This window comes from Lepisosteus oculatus, chromosome 7 (genome assembly GCF_040954835.1).
Source record: "Lepisosteus oculatus isolate fLepOcu1 chromosome 7, fLepOcu1.hap2, whole genome shotgun sequence".
In the NCBI taxonomy this organism is placed as follows: Eukaryota; Metazoa; Chordata; class Actinopteri; order Semionotiformes; family Lepisosteidae; genus Lepisosteus; species Lepisosteus oculatus.
Genome location: NC_090702.1, coordinates 11,586,371 through 11,605,389, shown reverse-complemented (window position 1 = coordinate 11,605,389; position 19,019 = coordinate 11,586,371). Strand labels below are relative to the sequence as shown.

At 37.7% G+C, this 19,019-nt stretch overlaps 1 protein-coding gene across 1 annotated transcript in view; it reads left to right on the top strand.

Annotated features, from left to right (window-relative positions):
- Window positions 1-15,201: 15,201 nt before the first annotated feature.
- The window catches only part of wash1 (WAS protein family homolog 1), a 72,984-nt gene continuing 69,166 nt past the window's right edge, over window positions 15,202-19,019 (top strand). Inside the window, exon 1 of the mRNA XM_015353222.2 lies at window positions 15,202-15,335. Coding sequence (XP_015208708.1) covers window positions 15,328-15,335 — 8 coding nt within the window. The 5' untranslated portion in view covers window positions 15,202-15,327. The remainder of the gene's footprint in view (window positions 15,336-19,019) is intronic.

The window sequence follows — 19,019 nt, the reverse complement described above, 5'->3', positions numbered from 1 at the left end:
TGGAGCAAATGCATGAGTGGCTGCAGATGGAAATTTCACTACAGATACATGTACCAAGTCCCAAGAGCTGGGTTAGGGAAGGGGGTGTACACAAGCATAAGAGGAAAAACAATTGACTTTTCTCAGTGACTTTTCTTGAGAGAGTGCAATTTGTTGTTGAATAAGCTTTGATCTTTCTACAAGGTTTATCCCTTATTGAACAGCTGACACAGTATTAAAATAAAGGATTTCTACTTTGTTTGCACAAATTGGCAATAATCTTAACTTCTTAAAGAGTGCACTCTGCTGAATTGAGTAAGTCAAATAAATTAGATTCTTCCTCCTTCAAATACCATACAATTCTCAAATTCATTCATTCATAACATCTTTGTCTGTTGAAATCCACACAGGGTGCACTCCTTATAGCCATTGTTTTGTATCACTGTTATGTGTCGCTGGTAACAAACACTTCTATTAACTTAATTCACAATCAAAAAGTAGTAGTATTGCCCTTAAATGCCTATTAAACAAAAGATCACTAACTGAGACTTGGTACTTTAATAGCTTTGTATCTCTTAAACGATACTATTCAATAGAAAAAATGTCAAAGTTAAACTATTGGGCTGTTGAAAGGGGAATGTAGAAGGCCACAATTAAGACAGACATAGTCATAAATCAGGCAGCACAGGATTTTCATTAGGCCAACAAAATAACATTGAATTCATTGACACCCAAATTGTACTCTTTTTTATTTTAAATTAAAGAGGGCACTGGCTTTACAACTAATCTAAAAAATAACAGTCTGCTTCTTGTTGCTATTATTTCAGTTTTAATCATAAATGCAAAATTATCTCCTATTTACAAAAGTCAGAGCTACTCACTTGTGGCTGGTCATTGGCTGTGCTGACTGTTGCACAATTCGACCTTGTTTGGTTAATACTAGTATATTGACCTGAGTTTCTCATCCAGTCATTTCTTAAAATAAGGTGCTAGGATGAGGAAGTGATGTATTCAATACCATGGCTAGGTTAATTGTTTTGGACTCACACAACCTCTTGTATAAAGATATGCTTTCTTTTCTCATGACCATCTGCCCTCATACAGTATCTCATATCTCAGTATCTGATTACTTTATCTATAGCATTTTACATTCTGTCACTCTTGGCTTGTATATTGAGAAAATATGTCAAAAATTACCAGGAGCCATAATTAAACAATTACGCTTCTACTTTTGGCTCTGTGCTGTTAAATGAATGCCAAAATATTGCTCCTCACAATATGTGAAACAAGTGGTTCTTTATTTCAAAGTAGGAAACACAATCAGAGTTTCACCAATTCACAACTTCAAAGAAAAATAGGACAAAACAAGAAAATATTATTTATCTAGCTCCAAACAGTGACTTGTTTTCTTGTTCATTGCTCTTGTTCATTTCCAAAGTGAAGCAATAATGTGCAATATGCAGGACGAATCCCAGAAGTACACTTTTCTTCTTCTGTGGTCTATTCATGTTTTGACATTAAGGTTTCCATTACAGACCTAAATTAAGTGTCTCCCTAATCTATCAGTTGAAACAGCATTAATATGTTAAGTGCGTGACTATCATTCAAAACCAGTATTTAATCTCACATACTGTAACTGTAATTGTAACTGCAAAGAGGGTTCTCACCCTGCGATCCATGTGGGTCCTAATGCCCCAGTATAGTGACGGGGACACTATACTGTAAAATAGGTGCCGTCCTTCGGATGAGATGTAAAACCGAGGTCCTGACTCTCTGTGGTCATTAAAAATCCCAGAGCATTTCTCAAAAAGAGTAGGGGTGTAACCCCGGTGTCCTGCACAAATTTCCCATTGGCCCTTACCAATCATGGCCTCCTAATAATCCCCATCTATGAATTGGCTTTATTACTCTGCTCTCCTCCCCACTGATAGCTGATGTGTGGTGAGCGTTCTGGCGCACTATGGCTGCCGTTGCATCATCCAGGTGGGGCTGCACATTGGTGGTGGTGGAGGGCAGTCCCCATTACCTGTAAAGTGCTTTGAGTGGAGTGTCCAGAAAAGCGCTATATAAGTGTAAGCAATTATTATTATTATTATTATTAGTAGTAGTAGTATTAATTACCTCTGACCAATTTTATGTAACTCATATCCAAACATTTCTGTAAAGGTTTTTTCTTCACCCAAAATCCTTGTACATTTGGATACTCAGCCAAGGTGTTTATTGTTAATTGGTTAGTGTATTTATGTAATATCTTTGTAAAATGTCTGCAGTACATATAGTAGTACTATACTGTTTTTGGAAATTAATTTTCTTAAAATATAGGAAGAGAAAGAATGTTACAAATAAGAGATGGATATTTGATCCATTTTGCTGATCTGATTCTTTTGATCATTATAGTCATTTGCTATCCCCTTGGCTAACATTGTAACGGACACGGACAGGAATCCGTGTCGGATCTTGTAGAAGACCCTATGCGATGCGGTAAGAGCTGGAGAAAACAGGAGGCGTGGTAAAAAGGAACACACAAGGGTTTAATGGTGCACAAAATAATAGTGACCGTCCGTGAGACAGTGTACGGGGAAGACAAAACGGCATCCAAATCCAAACGGGTCCAAGGGCAGGTCAAAGCACGGTCCGAAAGTCCATAAACTGGAAATCCATCCTGGAACGCGACAAAGTTAAAATCCCCGGAAGGGGGGAGCACACAGACAAACGAAACATGGAGGTCCGAGGGTGACGGGGCGAGATCCTCCAGACCCCGGGCTCAGGAAACGGGAGGTGTCGGGGATGAGGCCTATGCCCTCAGGAGACGGACGTAGGGTTTCCTGGTGCTAGGCGGGCCTCGCGACATCTTTCCCTAATGATGAGCCCCGAGGACTGGAGGAGCTGGTCTTTAAATAACAACGCTAAAAGGGTACACCTGGAGAGCTAAATCACACGAACAATAATGAGAGCAGTGGAGCGCCCTCTAGGGAGGGATGTCGTGCGTGACAAACATTGTCTTCCATGAACTCAAATGTGATTAACTCATAAGACTTCTGCTCATGATGAGCTTTTCTTTTAAGCTCTCACTTTGCTTCCTCATTTTGACAACTTTGCATCTCAAAGCGCTGGGCTTCTTCACAGATATTCCTCCAACAAGGTTGGTCAAGAGTCGTAATGTCCCAGGAGTTGAATCAATTTTGCATTTCTTCCTGTTTGCTTTTACCATATTTTTTAAATTCTTAGTCTGGCCTCCTCTAGTGCACTTTCTGTGTCTATGCTGACAGAATCTTACTCATATGTTGCTGATTTGCTTCAGTCCTGTTAAATATGTTCTGAATTTTATCCATGCTTCAGCCCTGTACAGAGGTAAGGGGGGAATGTTGACTGTACAGTAGAACTTCAGTCAGACAAAGGCTGCATTTGCAGATTTTAGGTGATGTTGGAATTCAGCCTGAACTTCAGCCTTCAGTGAAAGACAACTCTTAAGGTATGGAAAGTACTCTCCATTCTCCAGACTCTCATCATGAATCTCAGTACATGGTGCCAAGGCAAGTGCATTTTCATCTTACTGACGGAGAACTTGTGTCCTCTGAAGCTTAAGTCTAATCTTCCCATGTGTGTTTCCTCAGGAAATATACTGTCAAAATTATTTTGTCTGAAGAGCCACACTGATGAGCCTTGTCTGACGGCACATACTGCTGCATCATTAATATACTGGAGTATACTATAAGGTTTCAGTTTTGGACCACAATCATTAGAAATTAAAGAATTTCCTGTCTATTTAGTAAGCCACCTGAACTACTGATGGTAGCATGTCTGTAATCAAATCAAGCATGGCACTCAGAAATATTAAATGTAGGGTTGTGATGATGACCCTTTTGATGTCCAAACTCCCAAGGGATAATAGCTTTGAAGATGCCAGATGATAATAGATTCAAATAGAGAATAGATTCATTACAGAGCATTACTGTATGCAGTAATGCATATCATGATAAAGCAGACAAGTTATCTGACAACTTTTTAGAGAAATCTTTCTGGAAAATCTTCCAGAATGCCTCACAATTCAAAGAATGCTAAGTAGAGGTTTTGGTGCTGTTCCCAGCATTTTTCCTGTGACTGGCAGTAAAATTTGATGTTGACCATGTCTTTTAAGTGTCTGAATCCACACAAGATTTCTGGAAGAAGCTTTTCAACATGAGAATTGCTTTAGTTCAGGAGAAGTAATGCAATGATTTTACCGACAAAGGCCAAATGATAGATCTCTGCATAATTTCCACCGGTGTGTCTGTCACCTTTCTTGATGATATGTTACCTTGGTATTTTTTATGTTATTTGAGATTAACTCTTCATTCCAGATCTGTATAAAGAGACCATGGAGATGTAGTGGTCCTGTTCACTATGCTTAAACATTTCAGCAGCAATTCCATTGCCATCTACTGCTTTGTTGTTCATGTACATGGCTGCTTTCATCACCTCATTAAGTCTTGGTGGAATTTCAAGTTCATCTCTAAGTGTTGTGGGATAGAATTGGGTATGTTTGCTCAGTGTATTCTTCATTGAATAAATGAAAGAATGTTTTTTCCAAGAGAAATTGTCGGCTCTTCTTTTGTTGATCAGTTCTCCCCCTTCTCCCCCTTGCCATAAACAGTCCTAATTGTAATTGAAGAAACCAAAGATATAATTTCAAAGCATTAAGACCTTAATAAAAATAATATCAAAATTAATTCATCCATTTTCTTATCACTTCATCAAATACAGGGTCACAGGAGAGCCAGAGTCTATCCTGGCAAGTAATGGGCAGACGATATGATACACCCTGGATGGGATGCCAAACAATCGTAGGGCATATACAAACAGAAACACACACATTCACACCAGGGCCACTTTTCCCAGTATCCAATTAACTAAACTGTGTGTCTTTGGACCGTGGAAACCCAATTAACTCACTGAACACAAGAACTAACACAAACTCCATGCAGATAGCATTAAAGGTATGAAACTGAACCCACGCTGTGAGGCAGCAATGCTAACCACTGTGCTTCCATGCATTAGGATAGTAGACCGCAAAAACAAGGCATAGACTGACCAGAATTTACCTCTGAAAACAACCAGATGTGAATTATGGGATACTAAAAAATTGAATCATTTCCACAAAGTGCACACTCTGCACAGGTTTGCTTTGCATGAATTAAAAACGAATGCTTTTTCACAACAGATACAAAAATCAATATTAATATACATTAAAGTATTAGCCATTTCCCTTTCATTATCTAATAATGTTACTCTTTCTGAGCCATTTTGTCTTAAATTTTTATGCTAGATTAATAATATGTACTACTATTAATAATATAACTTAAAATAATTTTATTATGATACCCTTTTATTATATTTTAATTATATTTTATTATTGTTGTTACTATTATAACCTTCTCATGGGATTCTTTTCTATCTCTTGGTTTTTCTATATCTTTCTTTGCTTTTAATCTGTTGCCACCCATTCACTGTTTGCGCTACTGTACCCACATTTTACTTCTCACGCCTTCATAGTGTGTTTTTCTGAAATTTCAAATATTTGTTTTGGACCCTACGTGCACAAACTATACTTCAACACATTCTATATTATAATCATAGTTTTACTTACATAATTGCTCTCTCACCTCTCCTTTCCTTATTCTATCTGAATTATTTGAACAGACAAAATTAGTTATGTGTAAGGAGAGAGTTCTTATCCATGTGTACCATTTCAGTTTCACCTGTTGACATCCCTACTATTTTTTCCCAATTTATGTGACTCTAAGTAAAATATTCCATGATGGCCATTTCAGTTCAGATCTCGCTGCCAGAAGGCTCCTTAAGCTCTGGTTGCTGTTCCAGCCCTGCTGCTTATCCCTGCACAACCAAACCCTAACCCAACCCCAAACTGAACCCAAACCAAACCCTAACCCTAACCCATTGTCTGTAGCCAATCCCTGATTATAACAAATTACTAATGGATGAATGTACTTAGGCCTCCATGCCTCCCCACTCAGGCCTCTCTCTCAGATCTTGCAGTGTTCAGTATTGTTTTCCTCTGTGTTGAACTCTACTGTAGGTCCTGACTTCATAAGTTGTTTTCCCTACTTCTAATTTTCTTCCTGTCCTGATATCTTCTCTAGTTAACTTGTTTCTTTTTTTGTCTTGTTTATTATTACCATGAACGTTCTTGGATTATCCTTGTTTTTTTTTTCCTTTGCTCCTGGTGTTTTGTTTCTTCCGCCTTGGATTGCTTACCTGGTTTTGGTCGTTGGCCTGTTTTCAAGACTTTGGTTGCAGATTGTGTTTTATTTTCGTCTTCCTGGATTACTGAGCTGGCTCTGGACTTTGGCCTTTCTTAGACATCAGTTGAGGACTCTGTTTAATTGTTGTCATTTGAACTTCTTTGTCTGTTGGAATCCACACAGGGTGCACTCCTTATTTATTTTCCTGGCTCAGCACTCACTTTCCTTGATACAGTTCCAGACCGCCATCCAGCAACTCTCTGATCACCTATAGCAGTTAGCAGTAACCATCTCACCTCAAGTTCCTCAGCCTACCAATCACCACCTCTTATTACTCTGGAGAGTTTTGATGGCACCCTCTCCAAATGTCACAATATTTGGCACAAAATTTAAAGGTTTTTACATTGCATCTTGCTGATTATCCTATACATTAGGAGAAGATTGCTTTCGTTATCACACTATTATCCGGACAAGCCTTTGAATGGGCAACTGCCCTGTTAAAGAGGAATGCCCCGGAAGTCACTACCTTAGAGCTCTTCAGGAATTTATCCAGACAGTATTTACTCATCCAGTCCCTGGTCAAGATGCAGCTCTTTATTTCCCAACTTTGTGTCAAGGCAAACGCACAACTGCAAAGTATGCTATCGAGTTTCAAACCCTGATGGCGGAGGCTGCATGGAAGGATGAAGCACTCATCACTATTTTTTTCATGGGCACTCAGAAAAAAATAAAGGACCACCTTGTAGTACAGTACATCCATTGAAAGAGAAATCTTTGACCAGGACATAAATTTTGTCATTTGCAATGTCAATGTCAATAATAGCATCCTGGGTAGACACCAGCAGTCACCAACTAAAAATAAGGCACTAGTGAGAGGTTTCCCTTTTCCCATGAACTCCACTGAGGGTCTCTTTGTTCTGGCCATCATATTGTGAAATAATAAATAACTCCCTCTTCTTGCCTTCATTGACTCATATGCTGATGGCAACATAGTCTCTACATTAGTGCAAGAGAGTTACTTGCTTGGTTTCCCTAATGTCCTTGCTCTTGTTGTCCTCTCCCATAACAACTTACCCAAACAATTCTTCAACAAAACATTCTCCCAAAGATTCCACCACAATTCATTACAACTCTCTCAAAGCTGGAACAATCCATCCCTCTATTTCTCCTGCATGCACCAACTTCTTTTTGTGGTAAAGAAAGATGGTGCTCTTCATCCTTGCACTGATTATCGAGGACTAAATGAAATCACCATCAATAATCTCTATCCTCTTCCGCTGATACCAGTTGCCTTGGAATCTAATTTTTTAGATTTACCTTGGAATCTATTTACCTAACTGAACCTCAGGAGTGCTTACAACTTGATCAATACTCGCCAATACAGCAGGCCGCAGGTTGAGAACCACTGGTCTAACCAATGCTCCAGCTGTCTTCAGGCATATGATTCAAAAGTTGGTGCTGGTATATCAGGGTGATACCTTGAATTACTCATCTTTTCTTCAGGAGCATATCTCCCATGTCCAACAGGTTCTTCAACACCTCATAGAACATTGTCTATATGCTAAAATAGAGAAATGTATATACGTGTATTCCCGAGTGCATCTTGGGTACATTCTTTCTCCTTAAGGTGTGAAAATGGATTGCAATAAAGTTTCGACCATACTGAACTGGACAACTTAAAAAAAATTAAACCACTTCAATGCTTTTTATGTTTCCCTAATTTCTTCAAACATTTAATAAGAAATTTCAGTTCTGTTGTCCTAAGGATCCAGGAGAGGGAATGTGAACTCCTCAAGCAGAGGGAACTTTTCAATGGCTTAAGCACCTTCTCACTTCTGCTCTTTTACTGCGTCACCCTGATCTTAGTTTACCTGGCATGGTAGAAGTCGATGCTTCGGTCATGGTGTTGGTGCTGTCCTTTCCCAACATCATGGTGAAAAGGGTATTTTTCATCCTTGCACCATCTTCTCCCAGCCTCTGTCTCCTGCAGAAAGTAACTACAATGTTGGTAACCATAAGCTTTTAGCCATTAAACAGGCTCTTGAAAAGAAAAGCACTGGTTGGAAGGTGCACAACACCTTTTGTGTTATACTGTATATAGTGACCTTAAGAATCCCTCCTACCTGCAGTCTGCTAAATGTCTCAGTCAGATGGTCTTTTTTTTCATCACCTATACCCAAGGCAGTAAAAATACCAAGGCCGATGCACTCTCCAGCCTCCTTGATCCGCAACTTTCATTGCCGCTTCCCAGGTCTGGTTTCTGCTCCATCTGCACAGCAGAGATGCAGAGGCCTCCATGCGTCCCCTCCTCAGGCCTGTATAAACTCTGCATGCAGATCTTGCAGTGCTCAATATTATTTACCTCTGCATTGAGCTCCAGATCCTGATTCCTTGAGTTGTTTTCCTTAAGTATTCTTCCCCAAGTATTCTAAGTACTTCTCGTTCCTTCTCTAGTTAACTTGTTCCTTGTTCTTGTTCTGTTTGTTGTTACCTTATAACTTGAATTGTCCTTGTTCATATTCCCTGCTCCTGGCGTTTTGGTTTTTCCGCCTTTTTTTGTTTGGACTTTCGATTCTGGCCTGTTATTAATACTTTGGTTGAGGACTGGATTAACTAGCTGGCTCTGGACTTGGCCTGTTTTAGACATTAGTTGAGTGTGTTTTATTGTTGTTATTTGGACTTATTTGTCTGTTGGAATCCACATAGAGCCCACTCCTTGTTTTTCTGAGCTGTCTACACAGACATTACAATGTCCATTACTTCTTGTACATAATTTGTCAATTTTGAGATCTTAATTTGGTAGCCTATAGCAAACCCACTGAGCAATCAGGAGGATGGTCAGAGAGACGTGGTCAAAGGCAAGTTCTGTGGTCCGTATGAAGATCGAAGAGAAGGCTTAGAAATAAAAGGCGAGGTAGGAGCTCCAAAGGGCGACCAATATCTGGCAAAGTGCAGAGGGTTTTGGAGGCTTTAAATATTGTGAGAGGAGGAAGGTGTGCTGATTGATGGAGTGTCATGGTTGGCTGATTGGCAGGAGCCGTGTCTATTAAAAGAAGTGCTCGGGGCTGGAGTGTTGGAATCTGGTTGGTTGAGGGCGTGACACGTCTCCTCAGCAAAGACTGGAAACCTTATAAAGACTGAAGGAACAGTGGATGGAGCACAGTATAAGGTTATATTACAGGACATCTGTGTGCTAAAGACTCAAAACTGGGGTCAAACGTCCAGCAAGAAAAATGTTCCACAGCATTTGGTTAAAGCTATACTGCACTGCCTTAAAAATAAGGAAACTAATGTTCTTGAGTGCCCAGTCAATGTCCTGACTTGAATCATAGAAGTCTTCAGTTTGGCCATTCTAGGGTTTGAATAAAATAGTTTTAAAGTTTAGAAAAATGTATATGCATCATTTTGTAATTTCACCAAATTTAATACCACAGGTAGGGTTGGAATACTTTTGCAAGGCACTGTGAGCACATAAAAATAAAATATGAATGAACTGAGACAATTTCAGCCTCACAGATGCCTTTATTCATTTAATTTTTGAGCTGATAGATACACACTCGCTTTTCTCACATTAAGAAAATAATTAGTTGACAGCAATGGAAAAATGCCCCCTGAGGCAGGAATGCTGAGGAACGGAGCTTCTCCAGGAGAAGCGTGTGTCTGTGATTGACTGCAGCTACAGTATGGGCAGTATATGATTTCATGAGCTACAGCATTGGACAGTCTTTCAGATACAGACAGCGTACTTCCCAGAGAGGCAGAGATAGAGTGATTAACCCGGCAACTGCGGGGCGAGGCAAAAGACCTGTCCGAGTCAGAGCGATTGAGGTGCTGGCGTGTGTGTCTAACCAGGACGAGGCTGAGAGAGGGGTCTGTTTTTGTCTGATGCACATGAATCTGTCTCTACTGTGTGGTGAGTGAGCAGGCTCTGTATGTGTAGCCGCCACATATTCAGCTGGAGGCTGGAGGCTGTAGTACTGTAGTTGTCTTGATGTGTATGAAATATGGCAGGTAAGTTGGACTGGAAGTTTAGGTAGAAAGGAAATATAGACCCTGTGCAGGGGCTTAAATAGAATACCTTAGGAGGAGCCTCAAAAGACAAATTGGTGGCAAAAGAACCTAAATACAAAGCTGAGAATCCAAAAACCAACCAAAAAAGCAAGCGAAATGTCTGCGCCGGGCAAAAGCATCGTGTGTAACATGGACTTTATCTGTCGTGTATGAGTGAGTTTATATAGTGTTATGGTTTGTATAGTGAGTTTATATTGTGTTGTTAATGCAGGAAACCAGCAAGAGGAGTAGGCTGCAGGAGTTCTTTAAGATCTAGGAAAAGATCTAGGAAACCATAAGGGATTCATCCATGAGCTCAAATGTAGCCTGCTCTGCTCTGGAGGCTTGTAGTTTCGTACTTGCATTCCCATGCATGTATTTATAATGATAATACATTAATAGGATTTACATTATTTATTTTTACATTACTACGTTTAGTGAAGACAGCAGGGACTATATTATAAGCATCAATGTTTTCAATCAAAAACATGCAATAAAAACATAAACCTCATCCTAATGTAAGTTTTTGAGATAGGTTGCTTTAGAAAGATTTATGGAACTTTCAGTGGCTAAAGGTCCCTGATGCCACATAATCAACTTTTTCAGAGCTTTGGGTCCACGAGATAGCCAGTCACACACGCAGAGCAGCCTTTACTAAGTTTCTTTGAGACATTTGATTCTCAGGGGTGAAACTGTAGTGTTTTTCAGGGATACTGTATAAAAATAAAATAATGTGAATGCTGACCTACTGGGTTCAATATCTGGGACGAACCCATTTAGTTTAAAAAGAAATTGAAAAACTGAAGGACGCTCCATGATTTTTAGTACTGCTCTGCAGTCTCACTAGCAAAGGATGGGTGAGATCTTTAAGGCAGTCTTACAGACTGTAAAGAAAAATGTGGGAGATATATTTGACATACAAAATCTGTCATGCATCAGGCATACTTCTGGACCTGTTTTTTTATTTCTTAAAGGAAATACTATTAAAGGAAGGAAAGCCTTTATATCATTTTACACAAAAATATTAACCAAGAAAAAGAATGACTGGCCTAAGGCATCTGTCTATGTGGAGTGCATTTTTTCTCTGTGTTTGTTTGGGATTTTTCTAGGTGCTTATCTCACAGGAACAACACCAAACAGACAAACTCCCAATATTAGAGCTGAGCTAGGATTGTGGATTAGAAGGAAGCAGGCCTAACCATACGATCCTTCTTGATGTTCATGTAATGAGTCTTTCAGCTTCACAATGCAAAATAAGGTTCTCCTTGAATGAGTGTAACATATTCATGTTTCACTTTATCTACCCTGTTGCAGAAATTTAAAGTAAATTAATGTTTTTTTAATGTCATGGCAAGAACTCTCAATTTTAAACTTTAATCATTTTTCCTAAGTAAATTCTTGTGAATTAATCACTAAGTCTAATAATTCAAAACCCCCATTCCGCATTTAGAGACTTGACTGAGAAAAACAGATGATTTCAAGAGTGGATGCGAAATAAAATATGGAAGCATCATAATCTCCTAGCACTTGCCCTGCAATTTTCCTTTACAATGAAAAGTCGACAATAGGAAAACAAGTTGAATACAAATCACAAACATAACATTCCTAAACCTTCAATGCCACTGATTCATTGCAAACAAATAAGGCAAGCAGAAAAAAATCCAAATGAAACAAAATTGTGCAGAACAAAAACTAATGTAGTAGCTAACCATGTCATTCTATTTAATACTGAGTTAAAAATCACAATATTAAAACCACACAAAATAATTGTTTAAGATACATCAATAATGACAGGAAATGTAGTTTATTGAAGCTTTTAGAGCAGTTCTTCAGTTGCTAAAGTATTTTAAGCAATGACATATTTTTTGTTCATAAAAGAAATAGAGACATGCATAAATGTTCTAAAACCTCTTCAAAATAGGAAGTACAGTAACTTTTAGTAGTAAATATGTACAGTAATATTTGGAGGAAATTAAAGATTTCATAGATTTTCCTTCTAAAAGATTAACACATTTATGTGATTCTTTGGATAAGCCTTCAAACTTGGTGATTAAAATCCATTAATTTGCATTAACTTCAAAGTTGTACACTGTGTGGATCATCAGTAAGAAGTGTATTTCGAAGAATGCCTAAAAATATATCATCCCAAAAATGTTGTATAACATCTATTTTTTGTAGGCTGACTACTGACCCTTTTCTTTGTTTTGCATCTTGTGGAACAGCAAATGTGTATTGAAGTCAATATTGTGAACCAACACTAATCCCAGCAATCACAAGCTGTTAAAGTGCAGTGTGTTTCATTTTACACCTTTCCTCACAAGACAGGAGTGTGAAGAGGAGGAGGCAGCTACTGTCTTGGCCAAGTTCTTAGCCTTTATACGAGAATGCATCTTGGCATTCCATTCTGTTAATCTAAACTAATGTGTTTTCATCAGATCAGGGACTAACACTATGATGGGATTCTATGGATAGATGCTTTTTATTGCAGTATTTTTCACTTAAGCTATTTTTCTGTCTTGAAAATGCTAATCTATTTCAAATAGTGAAAGTAAAAAATAAAAAGACACATAAACCTTACATTTAACAAGTACCACTTTTATATTTGCAGACGTTTAACCTCCATTGCTACCACTATCAATCCCAACTGATATTTTGCAAATGAAATACAGTACATCAATCCTTGTTCTAACCCCTTTATCCAATACAGGGTCAAGCAAAAGAGTACAAGGTGGGATATACCTTGGATGTGGTGCCAATCCATCGCAGGGCACACTCAGACACAGAAACGCACACGCTCACGCTCACACCAGGGCCAGTTTTCCCAGAAGCCAATTAACCTACCAGTATGTTTTGGGACTGTGGGAGGAAACCAAAGAACCTGGAGGAGACACATGCATATCCAGGCAATTTTTTATAATTCTAAGAAAGTCACAAATATTTCCCTGTAACACTGTTGTACTTTGCTGTGTGGAGGAAACCCACATAAACACAGGGAGAACATATACTGTAAACTCCATACAGATAGCACCCTAGGTCTGGAATTGAACCCAGAACCCTAATGCTGTGAGGCAGCAATGTTAATCATTGTGCCACTCAGTTTCACCCATCATTTTATAACCATGATTTTCCTAATTACGGCACATAGAGTCAAAGGCAACAATATTTTTTCCCACTTAATCAGTCATTTTAAAATATGCAGAAAATAATAATGTTATAACCAGGAAAACATATTTTTATATAAGTTAAACTTATCAGATCTTAAAAAAGATTAAGTGACATTTATTGTTAAAAAAAGATTGAGAAACATCATAGTTTTAGATACTTTTTCTCTTCTCTCATGTCTGGCCGGGTCATGGCCTCATCGCATATAGCTCATAAATTCAATACTACTTCCACTTAGAATAACTGTATTTTATATGACTTAGATTTTTATTACATGTCCCTGACATATTCAGGTTTCTTTGGGATACACTGTCCAATTTTACATTTCATGTTAGATTTTTGCAAAGAAAAGGGTTATCTTTTCTACAGACCAAACTTCTTCTCATTTAGCCTACAGTAGGTCAAATATGATACCAGGAAATCCTGCACTGCTTCCCTTCAGTCTGCAAAACATGAGTAGGCCTGGTTGAAAAAAATAGACAAGCAATAAGAAAATTGAGAAATTATTATCATTTACAAATATGTACATCAATAACTTTCTTTTTGTGTGGTGCACCTAGTGTACAAAAGCAGCATCCTAGCTGTGATTCGAACCCACAATCCTTCAGTCTAGAGTTTTAACCAATGCTCCCCCAGAATTCTAGCATTGATGTTGACATTAAATCCCACACAATGCTGGGTTCCAATTAGGATGTCCTTAAAAAAACGAGGACATTTTAAGAGAAAGCTAACGTGTGTTGAGATAGGGGAATGTCTTGTCTAACTAACTTGCCAGATTTCTTCTAATAAGCAATGAGGACATTAGATATTATAAGCATATGACATAGAATATTAAGATTTCTATAAAGCATTTGATATGGTCCCTCATAAAAGGTTGATTTTCAAATTAAAAGTCACAAAGATTCTGGGCAGTGCCACAAATGTGAGTAGTGGAGTGTAGAGATTCATTTTTCCTGAGCAATGGGAACAATCTAGATTCTGGTATAGTTAGCAAACTAGTCAAACTAACAATTTTTTCAATAAAACTAAAATAGGTGGAGTGGGAAACACATAAACAGTGTCAAGGGAGTAACAGAAAGACTTATACAAAATCATGGATTGAGCTGACACTTGGCAAATTAAATTCAAGAATAGCACAAAGTATTTGGAACATACTCCATTTGTATCACATTGGTGCTTCTGATGTGCAAAAAGTTACACACAAAAGGGATCTGGGTGTTTAGGTAGATTTTTGTATGGCCTCATCAAGACAATGTAGGGAAGGAAAAAAAGCCCACACAATGCTTGATTAAAAAGACTGGAATTTAAATTCAGATAATTTATGGTAAAGGTCTACAATGCACTAGAAAGACTTCAACTACAAAATTGTGTTAAATTTTGGTCACCATACCACACAAAACATCATACATCCCTATAAAGACTGAAGAGCCAAAAAATAAGAGCCAGGAAAAGTGTACTGAGATCTAAAACAGGCCTCTCAGCTAGGTGGATGAAGCCCACACTCTGGAAACTTTTTAGATTCACTTAGCTACTTGAAAAGAGCACTTTGGGCCGAATGCCCCCTCATGTTGTTTGCAGACTTATTGTGTTTTTAGGTAATAAAGGATATTTACTTCTTCTCAATGTGAATGATACGCAGTTAATCAAAAATTCCAAGTTACCTAAACAAACTTAGTTTATTAAGCAACTCACGTTTGGTCTAAAAAAGTTCAAACTGAAAGTGACGATAGCGGAGTAGTAACTACTGTAACTTCAGGAAACTATCACAGTGAGCAGGTTGTTTGTCGGGCACTAAGACCGAGCGGACGTGCTGTGATATTGTCAGTTACACTGTAGGATCTGAGTGACAACAGGGTGAAGTTTAAATGAAAATAAGTATATTAAGAAATCATTAATGGTCAGGTAAGGAATCCTACTTTGTTATTCCTGATTTGTGTTTTATGAACTTAATAGGCGTTCTTTCGATACCGCACACAAAGATTTTGTGAGGGGCCTAGAAAAAAGGGAGAGCCAGGGACTCTTCCTGCGCTATGTGCGGGATTGAAAGTCACCACGAAGGGGGCGAGGCTGTAAGTTGATTCCCGTAGGACAGAGAGAAATATCGGATTTAGAGTTAATATAAATTTGAGGAACTGGACATAACAGCTTGTATGTTATATTCATTGAAATAAACGTAAAGTACGATTTGACGTTTTAAAATTGTAATTGCAGAAAATAATACATTTCAAGCATTGTATACTTTCGCTATTTTTTATAGCGTTAGTCATACTTCAATCTGTCACTTAGGCTACATTATAAAAATGTGTGATGCTTCAAAATATCTGTGTACATTAGTACGCGATTGAGTTGTGACGTTTTAAATTTTTAATTCTCACAAGCCTATTCTCAGTAGCCTCTTAATCCCCTATACCCCTATCCCCTATACTCAAATGCAAAATCTGTAATTTAGTTTTGTTCAGACGGTGAAGGTAAAGGCTAGGTGTCAGGTTTTCCTCTCTTATATCACGCTTCTAAGTGGCGGAGAACTATTAACAAGCTGCTTTGTACTGCATCATAATTAGCTTGATCACTGCTGTTTAACCAAGTTGTAGGAGAAGTCACATGAGATGTTTTGACGTGCCTTTCTCGTCTCGAACTTGAGCATGATTTTAAACAGTGCTGATTCATATTACAGTATGTCTGTGCACAGTTTACACTAACTGCAGTTAGATAATTGAAACTGTCTTCCTTACTCATGTGACGCTGGTCTGGTTGACTCTTCCTGTTGAAAAAATGCAGCGCACTAGCCATGATATGTAGAGGTTCTGGCTGTTTTCTACAGTCAACCCCTTGAAGTACTCCAATAAAGTGCTTTCAACATGTGATTTGTATTTCGTCAAATGCTTTTAATCGCGTTAAATTGATATCAAATTGTAACTTAGTCGTTTTTTATAGGAATTATATAAAATTCTATACTCTCCATCTCCAACAAGGAAATTTAATGATTTACTAAGTGTAATAAGCAGTTTTTTATAACTATTTTACTATTTATAGCTATTAAATGCAAATGTATCTGAATTTAACTGGCATCCCATCCAGAGAGTACCCTGCCTTGCACCCATTGCTTGTCAGGATCCCTTGCAACCCTGAATTGGATGAGGCAGTTAGAGGATGGATGGGTGTGATGAATTGGTTAAAAGCAACATCCGAACGCATGGCAAATTCAACTTCAGAAATCCACGAGAACCCAAAATAAATCGATACCATTTTTGTTGCTTCATTCTTGTAATCTAGGTCTTGGAATCCTCTAATCCCATTATATCCATTTTTTCATGGTGTAATTTTGTGAAAACATTGGAAATTACATTTTGGGGAAAGTTAATGACTCATGTGGAGACTTGAAATTACACGTGTGTCACAAACTCTGGATGACTGTTCCTTAAAATTTTGTAGCAGTATTTACATTTGGACCTTGGCTACATCCCTTATGGGTAAATAGTTGATTTAAATGTACATAAAACTTTCCACTTATCCTTCTTTGTACAGCTTTCCTGAAATGAGTTAAGGGCTCAATTTTTCTTGAATGTCCTATTCATTATGAGTTGAACAAGGCATGTGATGCTTGTGTCAGAGTTGAACTTTTTCTGGTCAAGCTCACTCTTTTTCTTCAAGCAGAAGTTTTTTATAGGGTTTTTCTAAATAAAAACAACATGACTACCATTCTTGTGCTCAGTTCACCCACAAAAATCACCTCCATGTGATTGTATTTATCATAACCTAAGGTGGTTAAGCAAAACAAATTCTTTCCTGGTTGAGCTGGTGTGAAAAGGACACTGTACTTTGATCTTGAACGAGAAAAGAATGTGTTTTGTGTGTCATTTTAAATCTCATTATTATCAGTGGCACATTTTACATTACTGAGCAGAAAAACGTGAGAGATTGAGAGTCATCATGAAAAGCTTTTTAGATTTTAAAAGGAAAATTAATCTCACATCCTTTAACTCTTAGTCTGGGACAGCCAGAACCTTCAGAATATTCTCACGCTCAAAAGTTTTGTTCACATTTTCTACATTATTGAAACAAGATTTTTATCATTTTTCTGATGGGTCTGTTTTGTTTCCCCTCAATTTTGTATTGATAAATGCAATTATTCTGAAAGAGTCACTTAAGAATTTCCATGAACATGCCATAGCTCTGTGAAAGAAAAAGATAATTAGAAAGACTGTGAGCAGGGAGTTTTGAAAAGAAGTTCTTTCAATCAGTGCAGGCAATTTCTTTAGCTTCTGTCCTCTGAAACCAAATGTTTCCGTCTCCTGGAGTCTCAGAATCATTTGTCCTTAGAAAAAGCGCTGCAACTTGTTCAGTCTTTACATCATATTTCTCTACATTTTCACATTCCGTATTCATTGCAGCTCTATTAAGTGTACAACTGAGCATTGTAGTACCTCTTCATTGTCAGTTATAAAGTGCTTGATTGTATATTGTATTTCCCTATGTGATGTTTGGAAATTCTGTTCTAGTGTACTGTGTTCTCACTGTGCCTTCCATGCATTTAATTTGGAATACATTAAAAAGATTTTTTTTAAAATCTTATTGAAGGGAAAACTAAATCACATGCCCCTTAACTATTTGTAAGGGACTACTAGACTACTTCTTTAGACTATTCCCACACCCACAGAGCACAGGTTGAAGCTGCAGAGAATTATGCAGATAGTATTACAAAAAAATAAAAACCGAACAAAGGAAAACTGAAACATATATGTTTTATGCAGTGTGTAAATCACGAAAGTGTACATATAAGGAAATGCTGTTGTCCTACTTCTCCTTTAAAGTGCTTATGTAGGCACACCAGAGCCCTTTGGGATGCCACAATAGACAGACCTCATTCAGTACCTTGAAACTCTTATCATCTCCAAACATGGAAGCAGGCACTAATGTAAAGTCAAACAGCTAAGTAATTTACCTCACATTTCTGAATGGTGGCTTTAGCCCCTGTGTTCAGCTGCATTATCAAATCCCAGCAGTTTACCAATGAGTAACATTAGTATATAGAGCGAGAATATTTCTACACCTGTTGACATCTGTAGAAGTGCTGAAATACATATTTCCGCTTCGTGTTGTAAGTTAGATCAGTCTTAGAAATATGTACCAATTGCTGGAATGAGTGTGTGGTTCATTAAAGATAACTGCACTGTTTTAAAAATAGTTATTGAATGGGACTGTTGCACTTGGAGAATATCAATTCTTTTGCCTCCACGTGCATATTGGTAAAAGCATATACATCAATGACATTTGAAATGATCATTAGAGCTGCAACAGTTGCGAAATAAAATGTGCATTTTTGCGTTACTTTGAATGATGAAGTATTTAGCTTACACTTATTACACAAAGAAAAATAAATGGATTCCAGTACTTCTGTTTCATTAATAAATCTATGCTCTACACAGATTACTTGGTACTGTAACATTACATTTTAAATCATAAATTGTTTTCTATTATACCAGAAAATCACTTTACACCCAGTGTTCCCCAGAGAATATGTTGTTTTATAATAAAAGTGTTTTAATGTGCTAGCAATATTAAGTAAATAAAAAACAGAAAAACTAA